The following is a 25,271-nucleotide window of genomic DNA, read 5'->3' on the forward strand; positions in this document are numbered from 1 at the left end:
CAGGAAGATTATGTTACAGGACATTAACGATAAAACAGAATATTGTTGTTCTATTTTTAGACACATCTCGCGATCGACTAGGAATCTCCCCGCGACCCTTCTTTTTAACGAGTTGCTGCTCTTTTTCTGACATCTTCGCTCGCGCTGAACACATGTCACTCCCACGTGGCCGAGTGGGCTTTTAGGGAGGGGCGAAAGCACACCCAGCAAAATAATCGTATTTTGTCAATTATGCTGTTTTCATAATCGTCACAAGCCATAATCGTAATCGCGATTAAAATACGATTAATTGCACAGCCCTAGGTGAGACGATCTCCCATGAATGCTCCGTAAAGCTATGTGTTGTGATGTCTGTGTTTGCTTCCCCTGTCACAAGTTCTGATCGCTCAGTGATGATACTAATACCTATATAATCTGTGGAATCTCAGCTTTAATCTAAATATCTTGTATGTGCAGTTACGATAAGTAATAAGGGTATTTTTACCTTGAGTTCTGTGCTAAGTGCGTTAGCATTTTTTCGCTCATGGCTCATTTAGACGCTTCTTGTGAGACTTGTGTTTTGTTTCGGTAAAAATGGTTTGTATCGTCAGTTAGCTGAGTTTCTTCCCGTTAAATGGGTATGACACATTAATAGGTTTTTACATATTAAGAAGCCCTGAGACACAGTTTCGTGAAAATAATTCCCGCAGGACCCGGATTAGGGTTAATAATCTACACGTATAATAATCTAGTTCTTATTTCATAGGTTTCTTTTTGACCAATTTAATAACTTGCCAAGTTCATTGCTGACATCTTCAAACATGGCAGCATTGCTAAAGACAAATCAGAAGGGTTAAGACTTCAGACTCTGCTCCAGCCTGCCTTCCTCCTCTCCTACTGGGCATGTTCTCTGCTGTCCCCAGCTAGACTGCAGCAGATCCTGACCTCTTCCCCCTGCTAAGTGCCTCACTGTAGCAGCAGCTTGTATCCTATTGTCCCTGGCTTCCAGCCCCGGCCCCTCACCTGAACCCACAGACACATTTCCACAGTTTGCATAATGCTAAACTCAGAGTTTCTGGACATTTCTGGTCAAGAGGTTTTTGTAGATTTGGGGTAATCTTATTTACCCAGGCATTATTAAGCACCATGAAGTACCTTCAGGGCCAAAGTACATCTACTTACACACTATACAGCAGCAATGCAGACCGGCTGACCACATCCAGCCAATTTCTGGCAACTGGTTTCAAATGAGAATAAAACCTGATCCAACTACTGCAACAGTACTGAAATGAAAGCTAGCAACAAATTACAAATGGACTTTCAAGTATGCATAAAACATTAATGCAAATGTAACAATTAACAGTCCAGTAATTTGGATTTCTTTTTAATATAGTAAAAAAGTAACTGTAACTAAATATCTTTCAGTAATAAGCACAACACTGGGCTTCACATTCTTGACCAAAGAGTTTTAAAAAAGAAAAAGGCATTAAGAATCACATTTTCCACAATATGTCACCTTTTGAAAATCAATCTTAGCACCTGGCAATTACATCCTAATGGGGAAGGAAAGACTAAATGCCTAATAAATGTAAATAATCAATTGTCAGATGTGTGCAATCATAAACCTATCATTTATTTTCCTTCATGTTCTCTTTGCTTCATCATACTGCTACGGCGCAGCTTCGCCTCAGGGTTTTAATGAAATAAAATGTACTCTTGCTTTAATTTCCTTTTGTGTCTCTGCTCTTGGCCTCATGTCCTGTCGCTCTCTGCCTCTCGTTCTATTTTTCCTGACTCAAGCTGGGTTTCATCACCAGTCATCTGTGACTCAGGAACTTTCCATGAGTCATGACACGCAGCAACCCGAAACACTCTGCGTGACTCCTGTGCAATCTGCACCCTGGCACACTCTCAACTCTGCTCATGATTGCTCAGTTTACACTCCGATACATCACTCCATTAGCACAACAAGAAGTGCAGTGATATGAGTGTTGTGAAGAAGAAAGCTTGTTTTTTTAACAATATGTCCTATAGTTGACCTCTCAAAGAAAGCACTACAGCTATTTACATTGACTATATAATTGAATACACTAATGCAGCAATCCTATTAAAATACATATAGATTTTTTTCTTAAATGTCTCTCGTATGAATGTTCGAAAAAGGGTAAAATAGTTGTGCAAAAATACCCTTTATGTCGCTCTCTGAGGGAAACACTTCAGCCCTCTTGACACAGCAATAAAATCTCAAGTTCTTGGATACCTGTAATGACAGACCATACAAAAGCACAAGCTCAAGAAGAGAGATTATTCCAGTGGTTTCCTGCTACTGTACAGAAATATCTGAATCCACTATAGCATGTCTGACAACAGACGTTTGTGATTAAACAATAATGGTGAAGAGATGCGGACAACTGAAGTTCCTGAGAACAGATTCCATAACCCTATCTCCTACAAATTCAGCGGTGCAGGAATGAGCACTAACTCCGTAAAAGAGTTAGCATTTTAGCCCTTTGGGGCTCCCTCATCTCGAAGTCAATGTTTTTCTTTAAATTAATGGTTGGTTAAATGCCCGAAAAAAGGTCTTTTGTTCATACAAGCTTACGGGAATGTTGCCCTCCTACCTAAAAATGTGCCACTGATGATTATATGAAGCATGTTCGTGTCTCAACAATTTGGTTGTTGGTGTACAACAAATTCGGCATTGTAATTAACATGAGGAGGAAATGTTTTTAACATGACAAAATGTTCCCTGCCAACATAAAATATTCATAACTCTGTTAATGATGTATTTGCTCATTCATCTCTTCAATTTAATTTCTCAATGTTCCAGGTTCACATCACCATTATGGACAACAACGACAACACTCCCATATTCTCCCAACCGACCTATGATGTCACTATTTCTGAAGACACGCCCCCTGACACTGAAGTGGTCCAGGTTCTGGCGTCGGACCGGGATGAGCATCACCAGCTGACCTACTCTCTGCAGAGCTCCATAGACCCCAGTAGCATGCGTCTGTTCCGCATCCACTCCAGCCTCGGTACTATCTACACCACCCAGAGGCTGGACCACGAGGCCTGCGCCCAGCACATCCTGACTGTCCTTGTAAGTGTTTGCCATTTACTTTTATTTAGGATCTCATGATAACAGCTGTGACTCTTTGAGCCATATTTTCCACTGAGAGGATCCAGTCTTGTCTGCATGCTTGTGTCAATAGAAATATGTTCTTATTTTAAGGTCATTCAGTCCTTGTTTAATTTATCATGCTGGTGGTTCCCAGACCATTTTGAGCAGCAGGCAATTAAAGGTACAAGCTGCAAGCTGTAATTATTTGTTTTGCTGCAGAATAGAGGTATGTTGGTACACAAAATTCATGATTTGATATTTATTTCCTTGGGCTCACAATTGAAATTTGTAGCAGTCAAAACAAACTTGAGGCATGAAATCAAACTTACATTTAAAAAGTATGTTTTGCATGTTCAGACATGTAGTCCTAATTGTATTGTAATTCAACAATATAAATATCAAGACATGGATGACTGAACTGAAGCAAGTTGTGTACTAAACTGAAGGTCTTGGAGATCCAATGATCACACGGTTCGATATTGTTATAATACTTGTATGATATTCAATACAGTATGTAAAGTTGACTCTTTAAACCTTAGTTCTTTCAATGGGCTTGTATTTGAGTAAAACAGCCAAAAGACACCAGTTCTGAAGCACTAAAGCGCTTCTACAGTAGTTGGACCTGATACACTAATCCTACACCAGAATGGGGATCTGTTTTATTGACAAATATCTGGAGAGCGCAGTGATTTTTTTATGTTTTACTATGGTGATGAAGAACACATTTTGATTTTCTTGCAACTTCAATAACCAATGCCGGGTCTGTGGTTATTATACTCTTATTAGTTATAAGTCTTGAGTGGATAGGACAAGAGAAGCCCTTTAAAAGAAGAAATTGTGTCTCATATGTAGAGAAGCGGGCGAGCCAGAAGCAATCTAAAAGTCTGTGCTATCATTATATTTGAACGCATACATTTGCACGGAAGCTAATTAGCATGCGGTAGCAGTATGACTAGGGAGAACTGAAATTGCAAACTGTTTTTCTGCAGTTTATATTGCGTAATAGAAAAAAATAGGAATATTATTTTGAGGTTAAACTCATTCATCTTTAGTAAGGTTTACAGGGCTATTGCAAAGATGCGGATTTCACTATCAAAGCTAAAACAATATATCTTTCAGCCCTAATCTACATTAATCAAAGGACAGGACATTGGATACGTTTATACTGATTTGCTTATCAAACACGAAGCCAACATTTTTAACAATGTGACATTTTGGGAAATGCATGTGGCAAAGGAAAGTGTAATCGCGAAGGTTCTGGTGTTGTGATATTTTCAATGTTGGTTTTGGACAATGATGTCACTGTGCACATTTGAAATTCTTAAGTTACATGATAATCAGATGGTACACTCTGTAGTGACCTCAAAGGATGCCTTTTTTTCTTTTTTTAATTCACAGGTAAAGGACCAAGAGTTCCCATACAGAAAGAACCTGGCTCGTGTGCTAGTAGAAGTGGAAGATATCAATGACCATGTACCAATCTTTACCAGTGCGCTTTATGAAGGCTCAGTCTACGAATCAGCAGCAGTGGGATCAGCTGTGGTTCAGATTACAGCCCTGGACAAAGACAAGGGCGAGAATGCAGAGCTACACTACTCCATTGAAGCAGGTACGCACCTCTGAAAGCAAAATACTTGCTCTTGTACTTTGATTTTTTAAAAATACTTTATAAATAATTACCCTACCTATTAACCACTACATTGATAGAACTGTTTTTGATTTTCCAACAGGAAACACTGGAAATGCTTTCCATATTGAACCAGTTCTGGGCATAATCACTGTTGCACGGGACTTGGACTTGTCCAGCATAGGCCATTATGTTCTTACCATCAGAGTCACTGACAATGGCTCTCCTCCCCTGTCCACCACCACTATAGTGCGCATAGCTGTCACTCTCTCTGATAATGCCGGACCAAAGTTCCCCCAGCCTGAATACCATGCTGAAATCACAGAAAACGCTGTGGTTGGGACCTCTGTCAACACAGTCAGTGCAGTCAGCCAGTCCACCCTCACTTATGACATAAAGAAGGGCAACGCAGATCGTGTCTTTCAGATAAATCAGTACAGTGGAGTGATTACTACTCAAAAGACTCTAGACTATGAGACTACAGCATCTTACACCTTGATAGTCCAGGCTACAAACATGGCTGGCATGGCCTCCAATGCTACTCTGTTGATCCAGGTAGTGGATGAGAATGATAACCCACCAGTTTTCCAGCAGCTTCACTATCATGGCAGCATCAGCGAGGCAGCACCAGTCAACAGCGTGGTCCTGAACTCAGATGATTCACCTCTCGTAATTAAGGCCACTGATACTGACCACAACCAAAATGCTCTTTTGGTCTACCAGATTGTCGAGGACACTGCAAAAATGTTCTTCACAGTGGACTCTGGGACTGGATCCATCAGAACAATTGCTAATCTAGACCATGAGACATTTGCAACCTTCCACTTCCATGTCCATGTGAGGGACAATGGCAGGCCACAGTTGACAGCAGACAGTCCAACAGAGGTCACAATACAAGTCATTGACACAAATGATTCACCACCTCGCTTTACCCAGAATGCCTATGAGACAGTACTGTTACTTCCCACCTATGTGGGAGTGGAAGCTCTGCAGGTTTCAGCCATAGACCCCGACAAAGATGTCCCTTCAGAGCTCACCTACTCTCTGACTGATGGCGTGCTGGAGCACTTTGCCATCAAACCTTCCAGTGGAGTCATCACAGTCAAAAACAACAACTTCTCCAAAGAACGTTTTCGCTTCAGTGTCAAAGTTTCCGATGGGACATTTTCCAGCACATCTTTAGTTACCATTCTGGTCCGAGAGGCTCTGGACTCTGGTCTCAGCTTCTCTCAGAGCCTTTACTCTTCATCTATTCAAGAGAATGTATCTAATATCACCAAAGTGGCTGTTGTCAACGCTGTGGGAAACCGTCTAAATGAACCATTGAAGTACACCTTGTTAAATGCTGGGACAAGTTTCATAATTCGTCCAACTTCTGGTGTGATCCAAACCACAGGTATACCCTTTGACCGTGAAGAGCAAGAGTTCTATGAACTGGTCGTTGAGGCCAGAAGGGAGCACGACCATCTGCACGTGGCAAGGGTTATGGTCAGAGTCCAAGTTGAGGACATAAATGATAATTCCCCTGTTTTTGTTGGACTGCCTTATTATGCAGCTGTTCAAGTAGAAGCTGAGCCAGGATCACCCATTTTCAGGGTCATGGCGGTAGATGGGGACAAAGGCATTAATGGAGAGGTGTCTTACTATCTAAAGGACAACCATGATCACTTTGATATCAACCAGCTGACAGGTGGTCTAAGCCTCAAGAGGGCTTTTGAGTCTGACCTGTCTAATATGGAATATCAGATGGTGATATATGCCAGAGATGGTGGTTTTCCACCCCTCTCATCTACCATAGAGTTCCCCATCACAGTTGTCAACAAAGCCATGCCTGTCTTTGACAAACCATTTTATTCTGTTTCTGTGAACGAGGATGTTGCTGTGCAGACACCTATTCTCGGCATCAATGCCACTAGTCCTGAAGGTCAAAGCATCATCTACACCATAGTTGATGGAGACCCATCTTTACAGTTTGACATTGGTTTTGATACTGGAGTCGTAAGCGTCATCCACTCTTTGGACTACGAAGCAGCATCGTCTTATCATCTGACCATCAGAGCCACAGATTATCTGACCGGTGCCCGTGCTGAGGTGGCTGTAAATGTGGTTGTCCAGGATGTAAACGATAACCTACCAATCTTCCAAAAAATGTCCTACAGGGTCATTTTGTCGGAAACAGCCATGATTGGAACTCCAGCACTTCAAGTTATTGCCGCTGACAAAGACTCAGATAAAAACAATGTTGTTCGTTACCAGATCTTCTCAGATGTGCACAACAGAACAGACTACTTTCATATTGATAGCAGCAGTGGATTAATCCTGACAGCGCGTATGCTGGACCATGAACTCGTCCAGAAGTATGACTTCATTGTCAGGGCCACTGATAATGGCTTCCCCCCATTGAGTAGTGAAGTATCAGTCATAGTTGTAGTTAATGACATGAACGACAATCCACCAGTTTTCAATCAGCTACTCTATGAGGCATATGTGAATGAGTTAGCACCCAGGGGTCACTTTGTAACCTGTGTTCAGGCCTCAGATGCCGACAGCTCTGATTTTGACAAGTTGGAATACAGCATTTTGTCAGGAAATGAAAGAATGAACTTTATGATGGACAAAAAAACAGGAGTCATCACATTGTCCAGCCACCTTAAGCAAAGAATGGAGCCTGCCTACAGCCTCAACGTGTCAGTGTCTGATGGGGTGTTCACCAGCACCGCACAGGTTCATGTCAAGGTGTTGGGGGCCAACCTGTTTAGTCCTGTGTTTGGACAGAACATGTACGAGGCAGAGTTAAGAGAAAATTCTGCTGTGGGAACCAAAGTTATACAAGTAAGTGTTATTGAAATTATTTTAGACATTTTATTTTCAATTGTATAGTGGAACAATACTAACATATAAGTGTAATTCTAAAATACTCATCTCTGCATTTACTTTTTCATTGCAGGTAAAGGCAACGGACGCAGACCCTGGAGTGTTTGGTCACATCACTTTTTCATTTGTAAATGATGTGGGAAACGACCAATTTAACATTGATGCAAATGGCCAGATCACCACTGTAGAAAAGCTTGACCGTGAGGACCCAGCCAATAAGGACATTGTTTTGACAGTGGCAGCCCAGGACTCAGGAGGACGTGTCTCTTACTGTACAGTACACGTTACTCTGTTGGATGATAATGATAATGTTCCTCGCTTCCGTGCTACCGAGTACCGAGCTTCAGTGAAATCTACTGTAGCTAAAGGGTTTATGGTGACACAAATTCAGGCTTATGATTCTGATGATGGCACGAATGCCAAAGTAACATATTCACTTTACAGTGAGGCCCATGTCCCTGTGGTAGACATTTTGGAGATAGACCCAGACAATGGATGGATGGTGACTAAAGGCAGCTTCAGCCACTTGAGGAACTCCGTTTTATCTTTTTTTGTGAAGGCAGTTGATGGAGGTAATCCAGTACGGCACTCTTTAGTGTCTGTCTACATCCATGTTCTTTCTCCAGATGCCTTCATTCCTTCCTTTAGCCAACATCAATACTTATTTAGCCTACCAGAGGATACCCCCATAGGTTCAGCCATAGGGACGGTGCACCTTAACACTTCTCCTGGGCATGCCTTGCTCTCAGCTACCTTTGCCCTGGTCAACGGAGAGACGGGAGAAAACAACCAAGATGGGATGTTTGTGGTGGAAAAGGATACAGGTGTGATCAAGCTTGATAAACCCTTGGACCATGAGGTGATAAAAGGTTACCATTTCAAAGTCACTGCCATTGTACAACAGGCTAAGCTGGATTCTGTCACTTCTGTTGATATTGAAATCAAAGTCTTAGATCTAAATGACAACAAACCAGCTTTTGAAGCCAATTCATATGAGGCCACAGTTATGGAGGGAATGACAATTGGAACCAGAATCATTCAAGTCCAAGCATTAGACCCAGACTCAGGGGCAAATGGCCAGGTAACATATAGTCTTGGGACATTAATCCAGTCAGAAGCGGAATCAGACGCATTGGTTGGAACCTTTAGCATTGACAGTAACACAGGCTGGATCTCCACACGCAAGGACCTGGACCACGAGACGAATCCATCCTACACATTCACAGTGATTGCCTCTGACCTTGGGGAGACCTTATCTCTTTCCAGTACAATCACTGTGACCGTAGCAGTATCAGACATCAATGACAATCCGCCCATGTTCCTGGAGCAACGCTACTTTGGTTCAGTTCAGGAGAGCGACCCGCCAGGCCAGGTGGTGGCTGTGCTGAACACCAGAGATGATGACAGCTCTGCTGTTAACCGTCAAGTCAGCTACCACATCACTGGTGAGTACCAATGCCTAAATGTCTGTCATTGCATTTAAACCATATGAGCAGACAAAGATGTTGATATTTAAGGATTCTACATATCCCAGGATCATATCTCATTAAGTTTTTTTTTTTTTTTTGTATCCCATCTAAGGCCATTGTTTTGGTTTGTTACTTCTTACTTTCCACATTATCTTTGCATGATCCTATTGTGTTGTTAACATTAGGAACAGTTTGTTTTTATGTCAAGTAAACGTTTGTTAAAGTGTGGTTAAGGGACAATCGTAGCTAAGGTTAGAAAGGTTGAATGCTAATTGCAGTTAATTGAAGCAATAAAAACCTGATTTATTTTAGGAAAATCTGACCCTGTAAATACGCCTCCTTCACCCAGAACACCACAACCTTCATTTAGGATTTAGACACATGGACTGAATTTGTTGGGATACTGGGCTGTGTATCGTGGCTCATCTGCAATCTAAAATGGCTGAATTGTGTTTTCTTGATGTCTTGGCCAAGTGGTTTACCCAAGCTACAGTATCAGACTTGTTGAGTGAGAAACAGGAAATATGTGATGATATTTTCATGGCGTATTAGCATTAAACAGCCTGTGACATTTACCCAGTTGCAGTTCTCTAGATGTCAATGAAGTAATAAATAGAGTAGATTTAAAAACTGCAGCACATGTAATGAAAGCTGCTTTAACCATGTTGAATGTTATCTTTTGCATTTTGAATAGATATGGAGATCAGTTGTTTTACATAAAGACATACATAAGTAATAAAGTAGCAACAAGAAAAAGGGAAGGCAAGGTAAATTGTGAAAATGCAGTAATAATCTGGAAAGTGATCAAAGGACTGACTTAGTTAATTTGCTGGCTGCTCATTGACACGCCAGGCAGCTTTAATGGAGTGAGGCCTTCCCAGGAGACTAAGACAGAGGACTACCTTGCCAACAGGAGATAGAGAGCTAATGAATGACTTTGAATCCTTCCCCTAATGGCATTGTAATAAGTATCAGACAGACAGCTCTAGTGAATGATAGACATGTGAGTGATGTGACCTTATAGATGATAGTTAAAGAGGAGGGAGGCAAGGAGGAGTTAGCTACTCTGAAGTGCAGGGAGAGAAATAAATTGTGTATATATATATATATATATATATAACAGATATATCAGTAAAACTAAGCGAATAAGCCTTCAAAAAAACTGACGAACGTGACCTTTTTTACTTTAAAGAGAGTATCAATTCATGTTCTTCAATATTAGAGTGCCAAAGCAAATCAAGACAGAATGTAGAGACACCAGTGGCGAACCGTGTCTATCACAACTGGACCTTCTGTAGACACACACACCCGCCGCTGACCCCCCCCCCCCCCCCCCCCCCCCCCCCCCTCCCCCTCCGCGGCATTATAATGTCAGTCTTTTCACTGAATTGTCGTCTTGAAAAGGGTACTCACAACAATTCCGCAACAACTTCATCTTCACCTGTTGCACTTGTCATTTCAACGTTAAAAACAATAAAACGGCATGAATTGCTTCATCGCATTCATCTAGATCCTCTGTCTCGAGCCAGTTAACTAGCGGGCCTTCTAGAATACCCTGGAAACGAGGGGAACTCTGAAAGAACACGCCCATTGGCTACAAATCAATATATGATTGGTTGATCAAACTGTCAGTCCAAACGTACGCTCTCATTCAGTGCAACAGCCAGGGCATTCGATCAAGGATGTAGAATACCTTGGTTGAAGGATATTCTACTCAGACACCCAGAACAAGATCTGATTGGTTGCTTTCTTTTCTAACACAAAACCACTGAAATGCGTAGCATGGTCCGAGAAGGACAAACAAATCAAGTAACACTGTAATATTACAGATCAACAACACAGATACGATTCTCATTTATTCATTTTATATACATTTTATTAAATTGTAGGCCTATTACATTTTATTTCTATAATTAAATCGATATTTTGTTTGTTTTATCTGAGTGTTCCAGGGTATTCTCTGAATACCTTGAAGGCCCTGACGGTTCGCCACTGAGAGACACACTCATATTTGCTATGAAACGAATGCCTCATTCAGTTTAATTTATAGTGATAATGATACTGACAGATGGGAATATATTTTATTTGAATTGTGCAATCACCTGCTCTCTTTTCACAGTATTATACATTACGCTAGATTTATTATGGGCTCAGCAGTTCCCTTGGTGATATCACACCTTCATGGAAATCAAGAAAGTGTGAAAGACAGACAAAATCCCATTGCTTGGTACGGAGGTTGCCCTTTAGGACAACATTAATATTTTTATATTACTCTTTTTATTTAACAAATTAGGAATATTTTAAACACTGCTGGTATACACTGCTCTAAGTGTTAGCATGTTGGATCTGTTTCCATTCACCATACAACAGTGGAACAATGCAAACACACCTTTTTAGTCTCATACACAACCATTTATATTTCTGTTGTAGCTGACCAGGAACTTGCCTACAGTTTTTCAAGCTTAGTTCCTTTTGCCCTCGCCATAGTGTCACTGATCAAATGTCAATTAGCCTGCTGTGCTAACATTAGCATATTATGCTAGCACTGTGCAGGTAAAAGTTTCCCTGTGGAACTTCACTTGTGGTTTTTGGTTTTGCATTATGTAAATCAATCTTAGTTGTTTGTACATACACAATTCAGCATTTAACCATCCGCACACATTCATACAGAGGCAGAGACATTCACACACCGTTGGTCATGCCATCTGGAGCAATTTGGGTTAAGTATCATGCCTAGGGACACATTGACACGTTTACTGCAGGTCAGGCTGGGAATCACAACACCATCACGACTGGTAGACGACCACATTCACCCTCACAGCCACAGCTGCCCCAGCGTAATGTGACGATATCACATATGCCACAGCAACCCAGTCTCACGGCATTTCGTGTTATAGTAACTAAATTAATTGTATCTATTGATTCGTGTTCACCAACACGATTTTCGCCTTTTTTTCGTGTCACACAGAACGATTATAAAAGAAATGTATTTCTATTGGTAGTATGTTTCGTGTCTGCACCACGTCTTTTTGTCCGGTCGGGTCTTGGAATACCAGAAGCTGTGTGGTTCATAAAAACATTTTCTTACTCAATATCTTACCCTAAGCCTAACCCTATCCATTTTATTTTAAACTGGACCTATCATGCTATATTTGAAGCATATATTGTAGGGCCATACCTATATAAAACATGTCTGAAGTTTTTTTTTCAAAATACCAAACAGATCATGCATTTTAGCCATGCCTCATTTTGCTCTATTTGCTCTTTTCCAGCCCTGTTTTTGCAAGGGCTGATTCTGCTTTTGTGGCAGACTACAGCGCCACTTACATGCCTGGCATATGTACTACAGCGTCTCCAGCGCTTTCCAGCGGTCTCTCATTCCCATGATAGGTGGAGAGTTGCCCATATAGGCGGAGCACCCCTTTTCTGACGTCAGAAAAATTCAAATAATAATCAGCTCCGTTGCAGCCCCGTTTTTAGAGATTTGGGTATGGAGGAAAAGAGAGAGGGTTGTGTTTTCTGACACTTGGTGAGTTCCCTGACACACCGGGGACACATATTCATGTATAAGAGACGTACAAAAGTGCATTTTGCATGATAGGTCCCATTTAAATTGTATAATGTCTGAGTTTTTTTTGCCGTCCGCGAGGAAAATAAATGGGACTCAGAGCCTCAGAATACTGAAATCTGTATTTTTTTGTCATCTTTTTTTCCTTCTAATTTGTTATTATTTGGTGCAGTCACGAAACATACTACCAATAGAAAACATTGCTTCTAAAATCGTTCTGTGTCAGAATACTGAAATCTGTATTTTTTAAATCTGTTTTTCCTTCTAATTTGTTATTATTTACATTGCTTTTAAAATCGTTTTAAAAATTACGAAATCGTGTTGGTGAACACGAATCAATAGATGAATTTTGTGACTATAACACGAAATACCGTGAGACTGTGTTGGCCACGAGAGGGTTAGATACTAACAGCACACAGCTGTGTATTCGGGTTCTCTTTCACACCAGTGTTTGTCAGGCTTAAAGAAGAAAAAGAAACATGGTTTCCTTTTTGCTCTGGCCTTGCAAACAAGCCAATGGGAAAGAACAAGCTTTAATATGGATTAGGAGGTAGTTGTTCACTTGATTTCATTAAGCCTTTAACATCCTTTGTAGTCTGTCAAACAAATGTGACTGTCAGTTGATCATCTTTTATAATTGCCACTGTAATAGATATACAACACTTTTTTTTTCCACTGTTCACCTTCCTAACCCATTGGTCTGTGAGAGAGGACAGTGCTGCCTAGAGATCGATGTGTGGAGGATTGTGCTTCTTCGGCTTGACAGTCCAGTTAAATGGGTCAGCAGCCCCCAGTGCTCCTATAAATCCTCAGTTTTATTGTGTAACCTTTATCCACTGCTGCAACATTAATTTCCCTGTACTGTTCACATAAAGCAGCCGCTATTATTAATTGCATAACATATGTTTTTTGTACTTCAAGAGTGCAGTGGGTCAAAACATTGTCTCTACAGTTAATGTTTGCACTTTAATATTGGCTTTATGTAAAGCCATTTGCCTAGTTTACCTATAGGTGTGTTTAGAATAAGAGAAACACCATAGGCCTACAATACAACAGAGGTGTGGCCTGAAGCCACATGACTTGGACTTGAGTGATGACTCATTACTTCACCAATTTGTATAAAGCCTTGTGATAAACTCCATGTTGACAGTCATACCTGAAATGTTTTCACTGATCCTGTGTTTGTGTGATCTCCAGGTGGAAACTATCGTGGTGTGTTTGCACTGGGTCTGGTTCAGGGTGAATGGAAGATGTATGTGAAGTGGCCCCTGGACAGGGAGGAACGCAACCTCTACATCATCAATGTCACTGCTAGCGATGGACTCTTTGTTTCCCAGGCAACGGTGGAGGTGACAGTGATAGACACCAATGACAATAGCCCCATCTGTAACCAGGTGAGGAATAAATTACCATTCAGTCGAATTACAGGGATGGTTAAAGACAGTGGCATGGGGCAGGAAGTTTGAGATGCTTTGCCAGTGTCCCACATTTATTTTACTTAGCTAATTGTGTGTGTGTGTGTGTGTGTGTGTGTGTGTGTGTGTGTGTGTGTGTGTGTGTGTGTGTGTGTGTGTGTGTGTGTGTGTGTGTGTGTGTGTGTGTGTGTGTGTGTGTGTGTGTGTGTGTGTGTGGTGTGTGTGTGTGTGTGTGTGTGTGTGTGTGGTGTGTGTGTGTGTGTGTGTGTGTGGTGTGTGTGTGTGTGTGTGTGTGCGTGCGTGCGTGCAGGCTGCATACACTGCCTCTGTTCCAGAGGACCTTCCAGTCAACAGGGTGCTGCTGAAGGTTGGGGCTACAGATGCAGATGTAGGCATCAGTTCCTGGATCCAGTACTCCTTACATGGTCCTGGATCCCAGGACTTCATCATGGACCCAGACACCGGTACTAAGCATGGCTTTGAAAGCATACCCATACTTTTATTTTGGAACTTAATACATAGTCTTTCTTACACTGAACTTGCATCAGTTGTAACCAGTGTTGTGCTAGTTACTGAAAACCAGTAACTAGTTACCATTACTAGTTACTTTATTTAAAAAGTAACTCAGTTACTTTACTAGTTACGTACACCAAAAAGTAATGCATTACTGTGAACAGTAACGTTTTAGTTACTTAAAAAAAGGGCTCCCATTAATGCCCTTATAGCCTTAATTTCAGTACCGTTATTGCATTGGAGAATAATACAATCTGTTGATCAACTTGACATGCATTATATGCAATCTGGATTGCATCGATATTAGCTGGCTTTCCATTTTTGTATATTCTTTCTCCAGGTAGTTGGAAAAAGTGTTCCGTCCCATATGCCGTGTGCCGCCCGGACATGCTATCATGCTAACTAGCTCCCTGGAAGCGGGTGACTCCACTGTAGCAATAGCCTGCATGTGTTCTACAACATACCGTGCAATGGCTTTATCGACTTTTCCCTGGCCAGCAGTCCCTTGGTTAAAATCCAGCCGCTGTTGCTTAGGTGGAGGTGGAGTGGCGTCGGCTGAGTCTCTGTGGTCTTAGCTACTAGCTTCGTCCCAGCATGTTGTTTTTGCAGATGTTTTAAGAGATTTGAATTACTGGTTTGGGCAGTAGATAGGCTCTTTGACCCGCCAGGACACAACTTACATTTAACTAAAACGTTCTTTTCTTTGTGCTCGACAAAAGTGAAATAGTGAGAATATCTCCAGGTGGAGAAACTAGACTTGAGCTCCGCCGCCGCCATGATAGTCTTGTTAGTAAACAACACAAACACGCCCACAGCCCGTCTCCGCATGTGACACAGGAAGTATCTAAGGACATTTACTCAAGTACTGTACTTAAGTACAGTTCTCATCTCTGTTCGCCTGGCTGTTGACTATATAAAAAAACTAACGCAGTAACGGAGTAACGCGCCATGTAGTAACGGTAACTGGGTTACTGAATTTAAAAAGTAATGCGTTAGAGTACTAGTTACTGCCAAAAATAACGCCGTTACAGTAACTTTGTAACGCGTTAGTCCCAACACTGGTTGTAACTAGCCTCAGTCCGATATTGAGTTAAAAGGGATAATATTCATGACTTCAGGGTAATTCAAGAATCATCAACACGTCGGTTTTTCTTTCGCTAATTACTAAATAAAGCAATAATGTTGATATAAACAAGATTTTAATGATTTCAAAATAACGCAAAGCAACGGCTGGAACTGCAGCAATCGTGATGTAACTTAACAACACTAATCGAGGTCTTTTCCATGAACCAGCCTTTAAACTATCCCTAGCAACAGTTTTCTATCAAAAGAGAGCAGATCATTAGTTCAGAATCTAGTTTTCAACTAAGCTGCCGTGTAATAACCTTAAATAATAATAATAATATTACGTTGCTTACACAGTTAACCACACATGTTATCTGTGGTGCAATTGAGTTGCACACTGTCATGGCTCTAAATGTGTCACCGGTTGTTTCTAACCTGTCTAGGTGAGGTCAAGTCATCTACGACTCTCGACCATGAGATGACACCCTACTACCGGCTTGTTGCCCAGGCAACTGATGGTGGTGGGCGATGGTGCCGTGCTGAGGTGCATTTGGACGTTACTGATGTGAATGACAACCCGCCCATCTTCACGTCGACACACTACACCGCCAGCGTGTACGAAGATACCGCCCCCAAAGCCCTGCTCACGCGCATCCAGGCCATAGACCCTGATGAAGGTGATACTGTTGTACTACTGCTTCAAATGCTACTATGCTTTTTAATAAAAAGAAAGAAACCCTTGCATTAATCTAGAAGACCAGATGGCAAATGAGGAAGATACAATTGAAAAGTTGATGGAAGCAAAAGCAGAGGCAGGTACAAAGACAAAGGGCCTAGAGGAGTAAAAAGTAAAACAAATGAACAAGGAACAGAGAAATAGGTGAAAATAAATACCTAAAATACAGTTCAAGTTAAACGTATATTGTATGACAACTCTGTGTCTGTGTAGTCTTGACTAAATTAAATACACAAATGGGAACAACAAAGGGTTCACAGGAAAATTGACAGAGATAGTTGTGGGAGGAATGAAAAAAGCGAGCCTAACACAGAAGTTCAAAACACAGACTAAAATCACTACGATTGTGTGGGATTGTCATATTTTCTTTGTGTGCGGTAGAGACATTTGGGAGTGTAGCCTTTGTAGACCTTATTCATGGACAAACACCTATTCAACACACTGCGGGAAAGCAAAAATCCCAAAAGCAGAATAGTCCCCGTTCAAATCTTACTGTACTGACATTCCTCCTCTGGCTCTGCAGCAGGTCCCGGTCGAATGGTGGCTTACTCCCTGTCTGAGTCTGCAGGAGGCTCCTTCTCTATCGATAAGTCCTCTGGCATTGTGGTCCTTGAACGCATTTTGGACCGGGAGGTTCAACCAGCCTATCAGATAGTAGTCCACGCGTCTGACCAGGGTTCACCACTTCCCCTCTCCTCATTGGTCAACGTCACCATCACTGTGCTGGACATCAACGACAACCCGCCTGTGTTTGAGCGCCGCGATCAGCTGGCAACAGTGCCCGAGGACGTGGGAGTGGGGACGGAGGTTCTGAGGGTCTACGCTGCCAGCAAGGACATCGGGACCAACGCTGAGATCACTTACAGTATCCGATCAGGCAACGAGCACGGGAAGTTCCACATCCACCCACTCACTGGTCAGTATGCTAAACATATCTCTGCAGTAGTAATCCCATTTTTGTTTATTCTTAATGTACATTTGAACATGTTCTTTTTTCATATTGTCATGAACACTGCAAGCTGTCCATTTTAGAATTTAAGAAAGTGAAATGGTCATTCGTAAATACAGTTTATTCTCTGTTTCCTGACATTTGATGTAAGCATCTGGGAATATTTGAAATAATTAAACTGGTTAAAGTCCAAGTGTGCAAGTATGTGGTGGTTTTAGAACTGTCTTTACTTCATCCAAAGCTTATCCTTTCAGTATTTTCAAAATAGAGATCCATGTGTTCATGACGCAAACTGCTAATCACTTCTCTGGGATCACATTTAGGCATTTAGGATTGTAGCCTTTGCAGACCATTTACATGCACAAAAACCTACTGTATGTAACACAATACAAGAAAGAGAAAACTTCAAAAAGCATAACAGGCCCCTTTAAAACCGATTTTCCATCATAGAGACTAATTGAAATGTTAACTTAAATTGTGATTTAGCTATAAGGTGTGTCTGTTTTGGTAGTTACAGCTCTTCTGATGTGCCAGCTAAATATGAATTCAACATTTGGGTAAGTTAGTATTAGACTGCTATCAGTAGGTACAGAACATTTTAGCGATCTAATCGGATCAGGGCAAAACAACTTGAGTGAGACATCTCTAATTCAAAAAATGACTAACACAGGAGCTTTCATTTTGGCAATATTAAACGTGGTGTAGAGTTGGAAGGTAGTATTAATGAACCTATCCCCATGTTTTAATCAACTGTGTCTGCCTGCACAGGGAAGGTAAGAAGACGCCGTTCCTTCAGCTCTTACTTTCTCTGTTCTCTTTTTAAATGTTTATGACAGTATTGGTTAGGAAGACTTTTCAGACTTAATTACTGGAATGATCTGCCAAAAGGAAGAGACAAAATATGTGAATGACAAGTATCTTAAATCCGGTGGAGGTGATCGCAGAGGGAGTTTGCGCTCATTAGAGTGCTGAGCGTCAAAGAATACTTGACTTTCTTGGGAGAGCAATGACAGGGTCTTTTTTTGTTTCTCATCCTGGATTTATATTTTACTTTAGCTTTCCCTTGAGAGATTTCATGTGAAAAAGTCAATGCTTTAGTGTGCCCCACAACTCACAAAGGTCTGACAGTTTCGCGAAAAAGAAAGTGGAGCTATATAGGGTTTAATATTAATGTCATCTCTCTGCAGAGCGTATCTTTTTTCTTTTGCCTTCAGCAGCTCTAACCTTTTTGCATCTTAACAGAAAGGAGAACTTCACTAAGATGTCATATTAAGTAAGGCCATAATGTCATTCAAGTTCAGCCTTAAGCGCTTCAAACCTTTTCTAGGAACGTGTGAATTGGAATGAAACAAGTTGACTGTGTACTTTTGTATTTATGTAGCATAGGATCTCCAGTCCATGACTAACCATAGTTAGCTTCCACAGTTATTAAGTTATCACCAAAACACCAGACAGCTTTTCTGTACAGAGAGCTGAATCATCTAGATCAGGGGTGGCCAACCAGTCAGAGGTTAAGAGCCACATTTTTTCTATGTTACTGCAAAGAGCCACATCAAACACACTGATACCGCTTGTTTCAGTTTTTTGTTTTCTGGAGACAAGATTTCAACCACGTCACTGATGCATTTTTGTGGCATTGGGATATATATTTTTTAAATCCTCTGGAGCAGAGAGAGGAGCTGTGGATTATTGTTATTGATTAATGCATCAGTGTTTCTTAGGGTAAAAAACACTAAACTCACAACTTAAAATGAAAGCGTTTAGTTTATTTAATAAAAGAGCACATGTTCAATGTGAAAAGTGACAGTAGTTATAGATTATTTGCAATTTGGTGCTATATATATATTTAAAAAAAAAAGTATATATATATTTTTTTTAAACACCTTGAATTTCAGGGGGGCGCGGGGCTCCGTTGGCGGGGCTCCGTTGGCGGGGCTCCGTTGGCGGGGCTCCGTTGGCGGGGCGCAGCGCCCCTCCAAGACAATGGCAGGGGAAACACTGGATAATGTTTAATCAACGATATGTTTTCCCCCCCTCAAAGGTGATTGGTTCACTGCATCGCAGGTATTATTGTGATTGGCTCTTGGGCCACATCAAAATTATACGCGCTGTCATCCTCTCACACTGACACCACACATACACAACATACATAACACGGGACGAAAGTAACGGAGCGATTTTATCCGAGCCCAAACAACTTTGACCGGCCAAATTACGTCAGAATTATCAGCATTCAATACTTAACAGACCTACTAAATATCAGGTTTAACTGTCAGGAGTAGCTAGTGTTGTCACGATACCAATATTTTGGTTTTGATACCAAGTCAAGAATTGCGATTCCGATTATTTTTCAATATTTTCTTAAAAAAAGGGAAACAGTCTTAAATGTAATTATTGTGCTTTATTTCACACCAGAACCATAACACAAACTTTTAAACAATGAGAACAATAAATAAAATAAATGACAAGAATTCGTATTAAATACAATTAATAAATGTCTTACAGACAGGCCTCGTGGTGTCCGTAGGCTTGCCCTCACTGTCAGAGATATCGCTAAAATACTTCCAAATTTCGCTTCTGGCGTCTTTTTTGTCAACAAGCCGAGGCGCAGCGGCAGTTGCACTCCCACTTGCAGCCATGCTTCTCGTTTTCTCACATGCTCTGGCAGCTAGCGCGTGCACGAGAGAGGGGAGGCACTTAGAGCGTGCTTGAGAGGGGCGGGACTGCAGGCACGGCTGCAGTGCAGGGAATGGAAGCAGAGCGCTGAACACACACGGCTCTTATTAAAACGGCGCTTTCTCACCGGAGTACTTTTCCCCGTCATTCTTAAAGTACCGATACTAATGAAACGGAGGAATCGTAACGTTTTTAACGGCAGGGTATCGCGGTACCTTTCAAGTATCGGTACACCGTGCAACACTAGTAAGGAGTCAGTGTCTCTCCCCCAAACTCACACATATAAAATTCGATATGAACTGAAGAGCCGCATGAAACTACGCAAAGAGCCGCATGCGGCTCGAGAGCCGCGGGTTGGCCACCCCTGATCTAGATTGTCTTTGTGCAAAGCCAGCGTTAATCATGTACCTCTCTTTTAGAATAATACTGGGAAAAGGAGGCTACTGGAAGTTCAGACTGATGTTGTATAATACAGAAGGTTTATTGAAAAGCTTGACAAAGAAAAACAGAAGATGAACAACACAAGCTAACACAAGAATGCATCAACATTGTCTGCCACCATCAAATCTGCAAAAGTCTCCTTGCGTCTGCGTAACTGATTCTTAGACTGGTCATAAACCTACTACCTCTAATGAAACATGGCTAGATTCCAAAAAAACAAAGGCACAACTTGAAGATTGAGATGCTCCAAAAGTAAAACAACGTTCTAACTGACTGGTTTTTGACTAATGTAGGAGCTGAGCCTAATACTTAAGCTACCAAGGTGTTTTAACTCGCGGGAGTCACCATGTGAATAAGATACCGTTTCTTGTGTGTCTTCAATGAAGAATCGGCAGGCTCATTTGTGGTTGTAGCATAATACAATCAATGTATTTTCTCATCATGTATAGCATATCAGTTAAAGGGGCTCTATTAAGCTTTTTGGTGTCTTCCCTTTCCTATAGTGTTATACTGTATGGGTTTGTGTGCATGTAAATGGTCTGCAAAGGCTCAAATCCCAAAGTTCCTTCCAGAGGGAGTGTCTCTCCCAAACACTGCCACCCAGCCTGAAACGCGAACATAGGGGGTTAAAAGCCATACGCCATACTGGGGTCAGACACAACAAATAATCTGATGGGACACTACTAAATACCTGTGCCTTAGGACATAGACCCCTACGGCACACACAGTAAAGGACAGACAATAGTGACGGATTGAACCTAAACATGACCCTTCATTAATATGGCTCTTCCATGGACGTCACAGCTGTTCTTATCTGCCTGGTGTAACCTAAGGCCTGCTTAAATGATTGCTAAGATGAATTGGACATTATTTGATTGTAATAAATGTATAGAAATATAATTAGTTTTAAAATGACTTAACTGTTTGAACCAGGACCTTCAGTATTTGGATGAAGTAGCTTGTGATAAATAAGGTGCATCAGATTGTACAGCTCTCAGAGACATGACTCCTTCAATTAAACATAAAACAACTCATGTTTTTTCACTAAAGCATATTTCTGTGTCTTCTCTCTCCTCACCTTGCTCAGGTGCCATTTTAGTGGCCCAGCCTCTGGACTATGAGACCTGCAGGGACTACTTCCTGACCGTGGAGGCTCGTGATGGCGGCACACCACCGCTTAGCGCCATCACAACAGTGAACATAAACCTGACAGATGTCAACGACAACGCACCGATGTTCAGCCGTGAGCTGTACACTGCAGTGGTGTCTGAGGACGCTACCACCGGAGAGTCTGTGGTCCAGGTGGGTTCCAGTCCTGCATGCTTCCCTTTTCAGGTTATTTTTAGCATGTATTGGCGATATGTCCTGGAATATGATTGAACATTCAGGAGGATACATTGTAACGTTTGAAAGGACCTTCTGACCTTTTCTTTAGCACCAATAAATAGTTCTCTTTTTGCAAAAGGAATATAAAACAGCTAAAAGGCTTTTGGCATCACATATAATATTGCATCACACTCTTGCAAAATAACGTTTCATCAACGTTTTCCATTTCTGAGGTAGGTGCTGAAAAATCTATTTTACAATCACACATTCTGGAAATCCATCTTTCAATGTCCTCAAGTATTTTAAATGTTATTACAACTGGTTTGAAACTCATACTATAACATATTACTGTCATTCATTTTCACTGTTTTGGTCACTTTACATTTTGGAGGATGGGCATTTCCATATACACCTCTCCATGAGCTTTTCTCCTGCACCTTATGCAAATTAAGACACAACGTACCCTGAAAAAGGCTCTAGAAAACCTTGGTTATGTTGTTTGTTCCACTTCAAGAGATGTATGTCTTGTTAGCTAGACTATCCTCTTTTTATATACACTTTGTGTTTTTCTCTGAGAAGAGATGTGGTGAGACGAGTGGTGGCGAAGTCCATAGAGACTTGGCTTGGCAACTCCCGGCAAGACCAAGTGCTACCGCACTTTGAATTGCCTTGTGTTGAAAGGTGCTATATAAATAAACTTGCCTTGCCTTACCGAGGTGTCCCTGAGCAAGGCACCGGAACAGGCGCTGCTCAGGCTGCTCAGGCATTGCTCCCCGGCGCCGTACATAATAATGGCAGCCCACTTCTCCAGAGAAACCGTTTTGTTACATAGTACCTGTACTATGTAATGACAATAAAGTAAAACAAGTAAAATGTCTTGTACAGTACTAGCCTTGAAATATAATGTGGCAACACTTGAAAGGGAACGTGTTTGTGTGTGAGCGCGCCTCTATATTATCATGCTTTTTCAGTAGATGGTGGTATACAGTGCATCAGGGTGGATGTCATGGCCTCCATGCTCCCTCTGAGAGTGAAATAATGGCTGTGTGGGGGGCTTTCATCAGCTCCACCACCTAGATATTGGCAATTATTGAGTTGCTGACGTTAACTGGCCTCCGAGGGATTGATAGGATTTAGTGGTTCAAGCTTTTATTTGGTGAGCTTCACGGAGAGAGCAGGTGGCGAGCATGCAGCCCTGAGAACATTTTCACCTGTTAAATAGACTCGTACTTTTTACGGAAATTGCGGCTTTGCATATTTGCTTTGTTCCTATACAAGTGCAAAAAAATAGAAACATTATCCAATAGAGAAAGGTTGGTACTTGTCACAGGTCCAGAATATTTTTAAATGAACGTTCACCATAGACACTGCAGTTGTTAATACCATTCATTATTTTTAAATAGGTTTTATTTGGAAAGCGATGAGTTTATCGACTGATTATGGAAGGAAGAATGTGCAGTGAGTCGGTCATGAAAGCAACAAATCTTCCATCAGCTTGATCAATCGCTCATTACATGGCAACTCACTGAATAAATCAATAATTGGTTATAATAATAACATATTGATTTTAACATGATTTCATTGATTTAAAAATGAAAGCTTTGCTTCCGTTCGGAAAAAAGAATCGGTTGTATTGCATAGCAACCGCTGGAACTGCGATAGCAATAAAATGATGGCAGCACTGATCACATTTTTTCTGTAACTGTCCGAGCCTGTTTACATTTCCTTTTCCATGAACCAGTGTTTGATCACAGCCAGAGCCCATACTGTGTCCCTTTAGTGATTACTTCCTGTTGGTTTCTTCTGCCGATGTCTCTGTCCTCATGCTCTCTGAGGCTGGGTTACTGTTCTCTGTTACTTATTGAACTGGGGATATTTCAGCCGTCATGAATCCAAAGTCTCATGCTTTCCACAAATATAAAACGTTCAAATATTCAAAAAGTATTCCTTGGTGTTTTCTGATCGATTAACACAAACGAACATGTTTTTTTGGCCACAGCTGATGTTAAATTGACCGGACTTCTTTCTGCTGATTAATATGACTGTACACGGTCCCTTGATCAGAGCGTCCTCAGCAATGCTCTGGAACTGAAAAAGAGCAATGCCCAAACTGACCAATCAGAATCCAGTATTCAATTAAGCCGTGGTATAAATAAGGGATAATGTGCAGGCGGTCAACAATGGAAAAAGACTGGACTTCTTCCTGCAGATTGATATGACTGTACAGCAGCGGTGTGTTAGCAAGTATTAACAACCTCTGAAAGGTCCAAAATGAACCAATCAGAATTGAGTATTCAATTAAGCCGTGTAATATTAGGCAGGTGAACTGACCAGTTAAACATTTATATATATTATAATGATATAACTAATTTCTTAAAATGTGTTGTTTTTGCTTCTAAAAAATATCACATCTGAGGTTTAGTTAAACATATTTTCTGTAACTGATAACTTGAAATGTATCGAAACTCACTTTGGTGCCAGCAGATTCATATTGTAAATTAATTAATTAAATTCAGATTATAGAAATACTTATTTTTTTATCAGTTATTTGAAGTATATAGCAACTCTTATAGTTGTAGCTGTCAAATAAAAAAAGGACTAGTTCAGTTTTTTAAAAGCCGAATTTGTGAGTCCTGAACATCACTGCTGACCATTTCCCAAAGACTAGCTCAGTGTTTTTTATTTTATATGTATTTTCCCAGCATTCCCGGCAGCCAACAGACATATTTACTTCTGTTTGTGTCACGCCAATCAATTTACTTTATGATTACCAATAATGTAGCATTGGCAAAAGAATAAAGGTGACTAAATGGATCAGACACTTCAACATGTTTCCTCTTCCTGTTATCTGGTTACCATAATGTTCGCACATTAATCGCATCTGATGGTTGCCTGGATCATAATAAAACACTTTCACAAGACAACAGTGCAGAAGGTTTTGGAAAATGGCCAACTTTGAGTGAAAGAACAAACTGGGAAAATGGGTTAAATCATCCATAGTTAATGTAACAGAGCAGCTTCAATCGGCACTGAAATACACTTTAATATGTGTGAAATGTATCTAATCATGAATTGTAATAGGAATCATCCAAATGCACTGCTTATTTGAGAAGGCTATATTAATAAACCAATCTTCCAAAGCAAATCAGCTCTCTTTAAACTCTCTGAATACTGCACATGCAGCTGTTATCTGGCTAGTCTGATGTCTAATATGTGCAAATATATAGTCTTTTTTAACAGTTCAATCATGGAAAAATCCTTCAGAACAGAGGAGGCTAATATTTGATTACAAGTGTTTTATCCAGCAGCGTGTGTGTGTGTGTGTGTGTGTGTGTGTGTGTGTGTGTGTGTGTGTGTGTGTGTGTGTGTGTGTGTGTGTGTGTGTGTGTGTGTGTGTGTGTGTGTGTGTGTGTGTGTGTGTGTGTGTGTGTGTGTGTGTGTGTGTGTGTGTGTGTGTGTGTGTGTGTGTGTGTGTGTGTGTGTGTGTGTGTGTGTGTGTGTGTGTG

The 25,271-nt window shown here is 41.1% G+C and overlaps 1 protein-coding gene across 1 annotated transcript in view; it reads left to right on the top strand.

Annotated features, from left to right (window-relative positions):
* The window catches only part of LOC117540013 (protocadherin Fat 3-like), a 196,562-nt gene that overhangs the window by 145,135 nt on the left and 26,156 nt on the right, over positions 1–25,271 (top strand). Inside the window, 9 exon segments of the mRNA XM_034206402.1 lie at positions 2,810–3,085; positions 4,505–4,715; positions 4,837–7,565; positions 7,681–9,052; positions 13,842–14,038; positions 14,370–14,523; positions 16,081–16,314; positions 16,900–17,289; positions 21,527–21,741. Coding sequence (XP_034062293.1) covers positions 2,810–3,085; positions 4,505–4,715; positions 4,837–7,565; positions 7,681–9,052; positions 13,842–14,038; positions 14,370–14,523; positions 16,081–16,314; positions 16,900–17,289; positions 21,527–21,741 — 5,778 coding nt within the window.

This window comes from Gymnodraco acuticeps, unplaced genomic scaffold (genome assembly GCF_902827175.1).
Source record: "Gymnodraco acuticeps unplaced genomic scaffold, fGymAcu1.1, whole genome shotgun sequence".
Classification (NCBI taxonomy): domain Eukaryota; kingdom Metazoa; phylum Chordata; class Actinopteri; order Perciformes; family Bathydraconidae; genus Gymnodraco; species Gymnodraco acuticeps.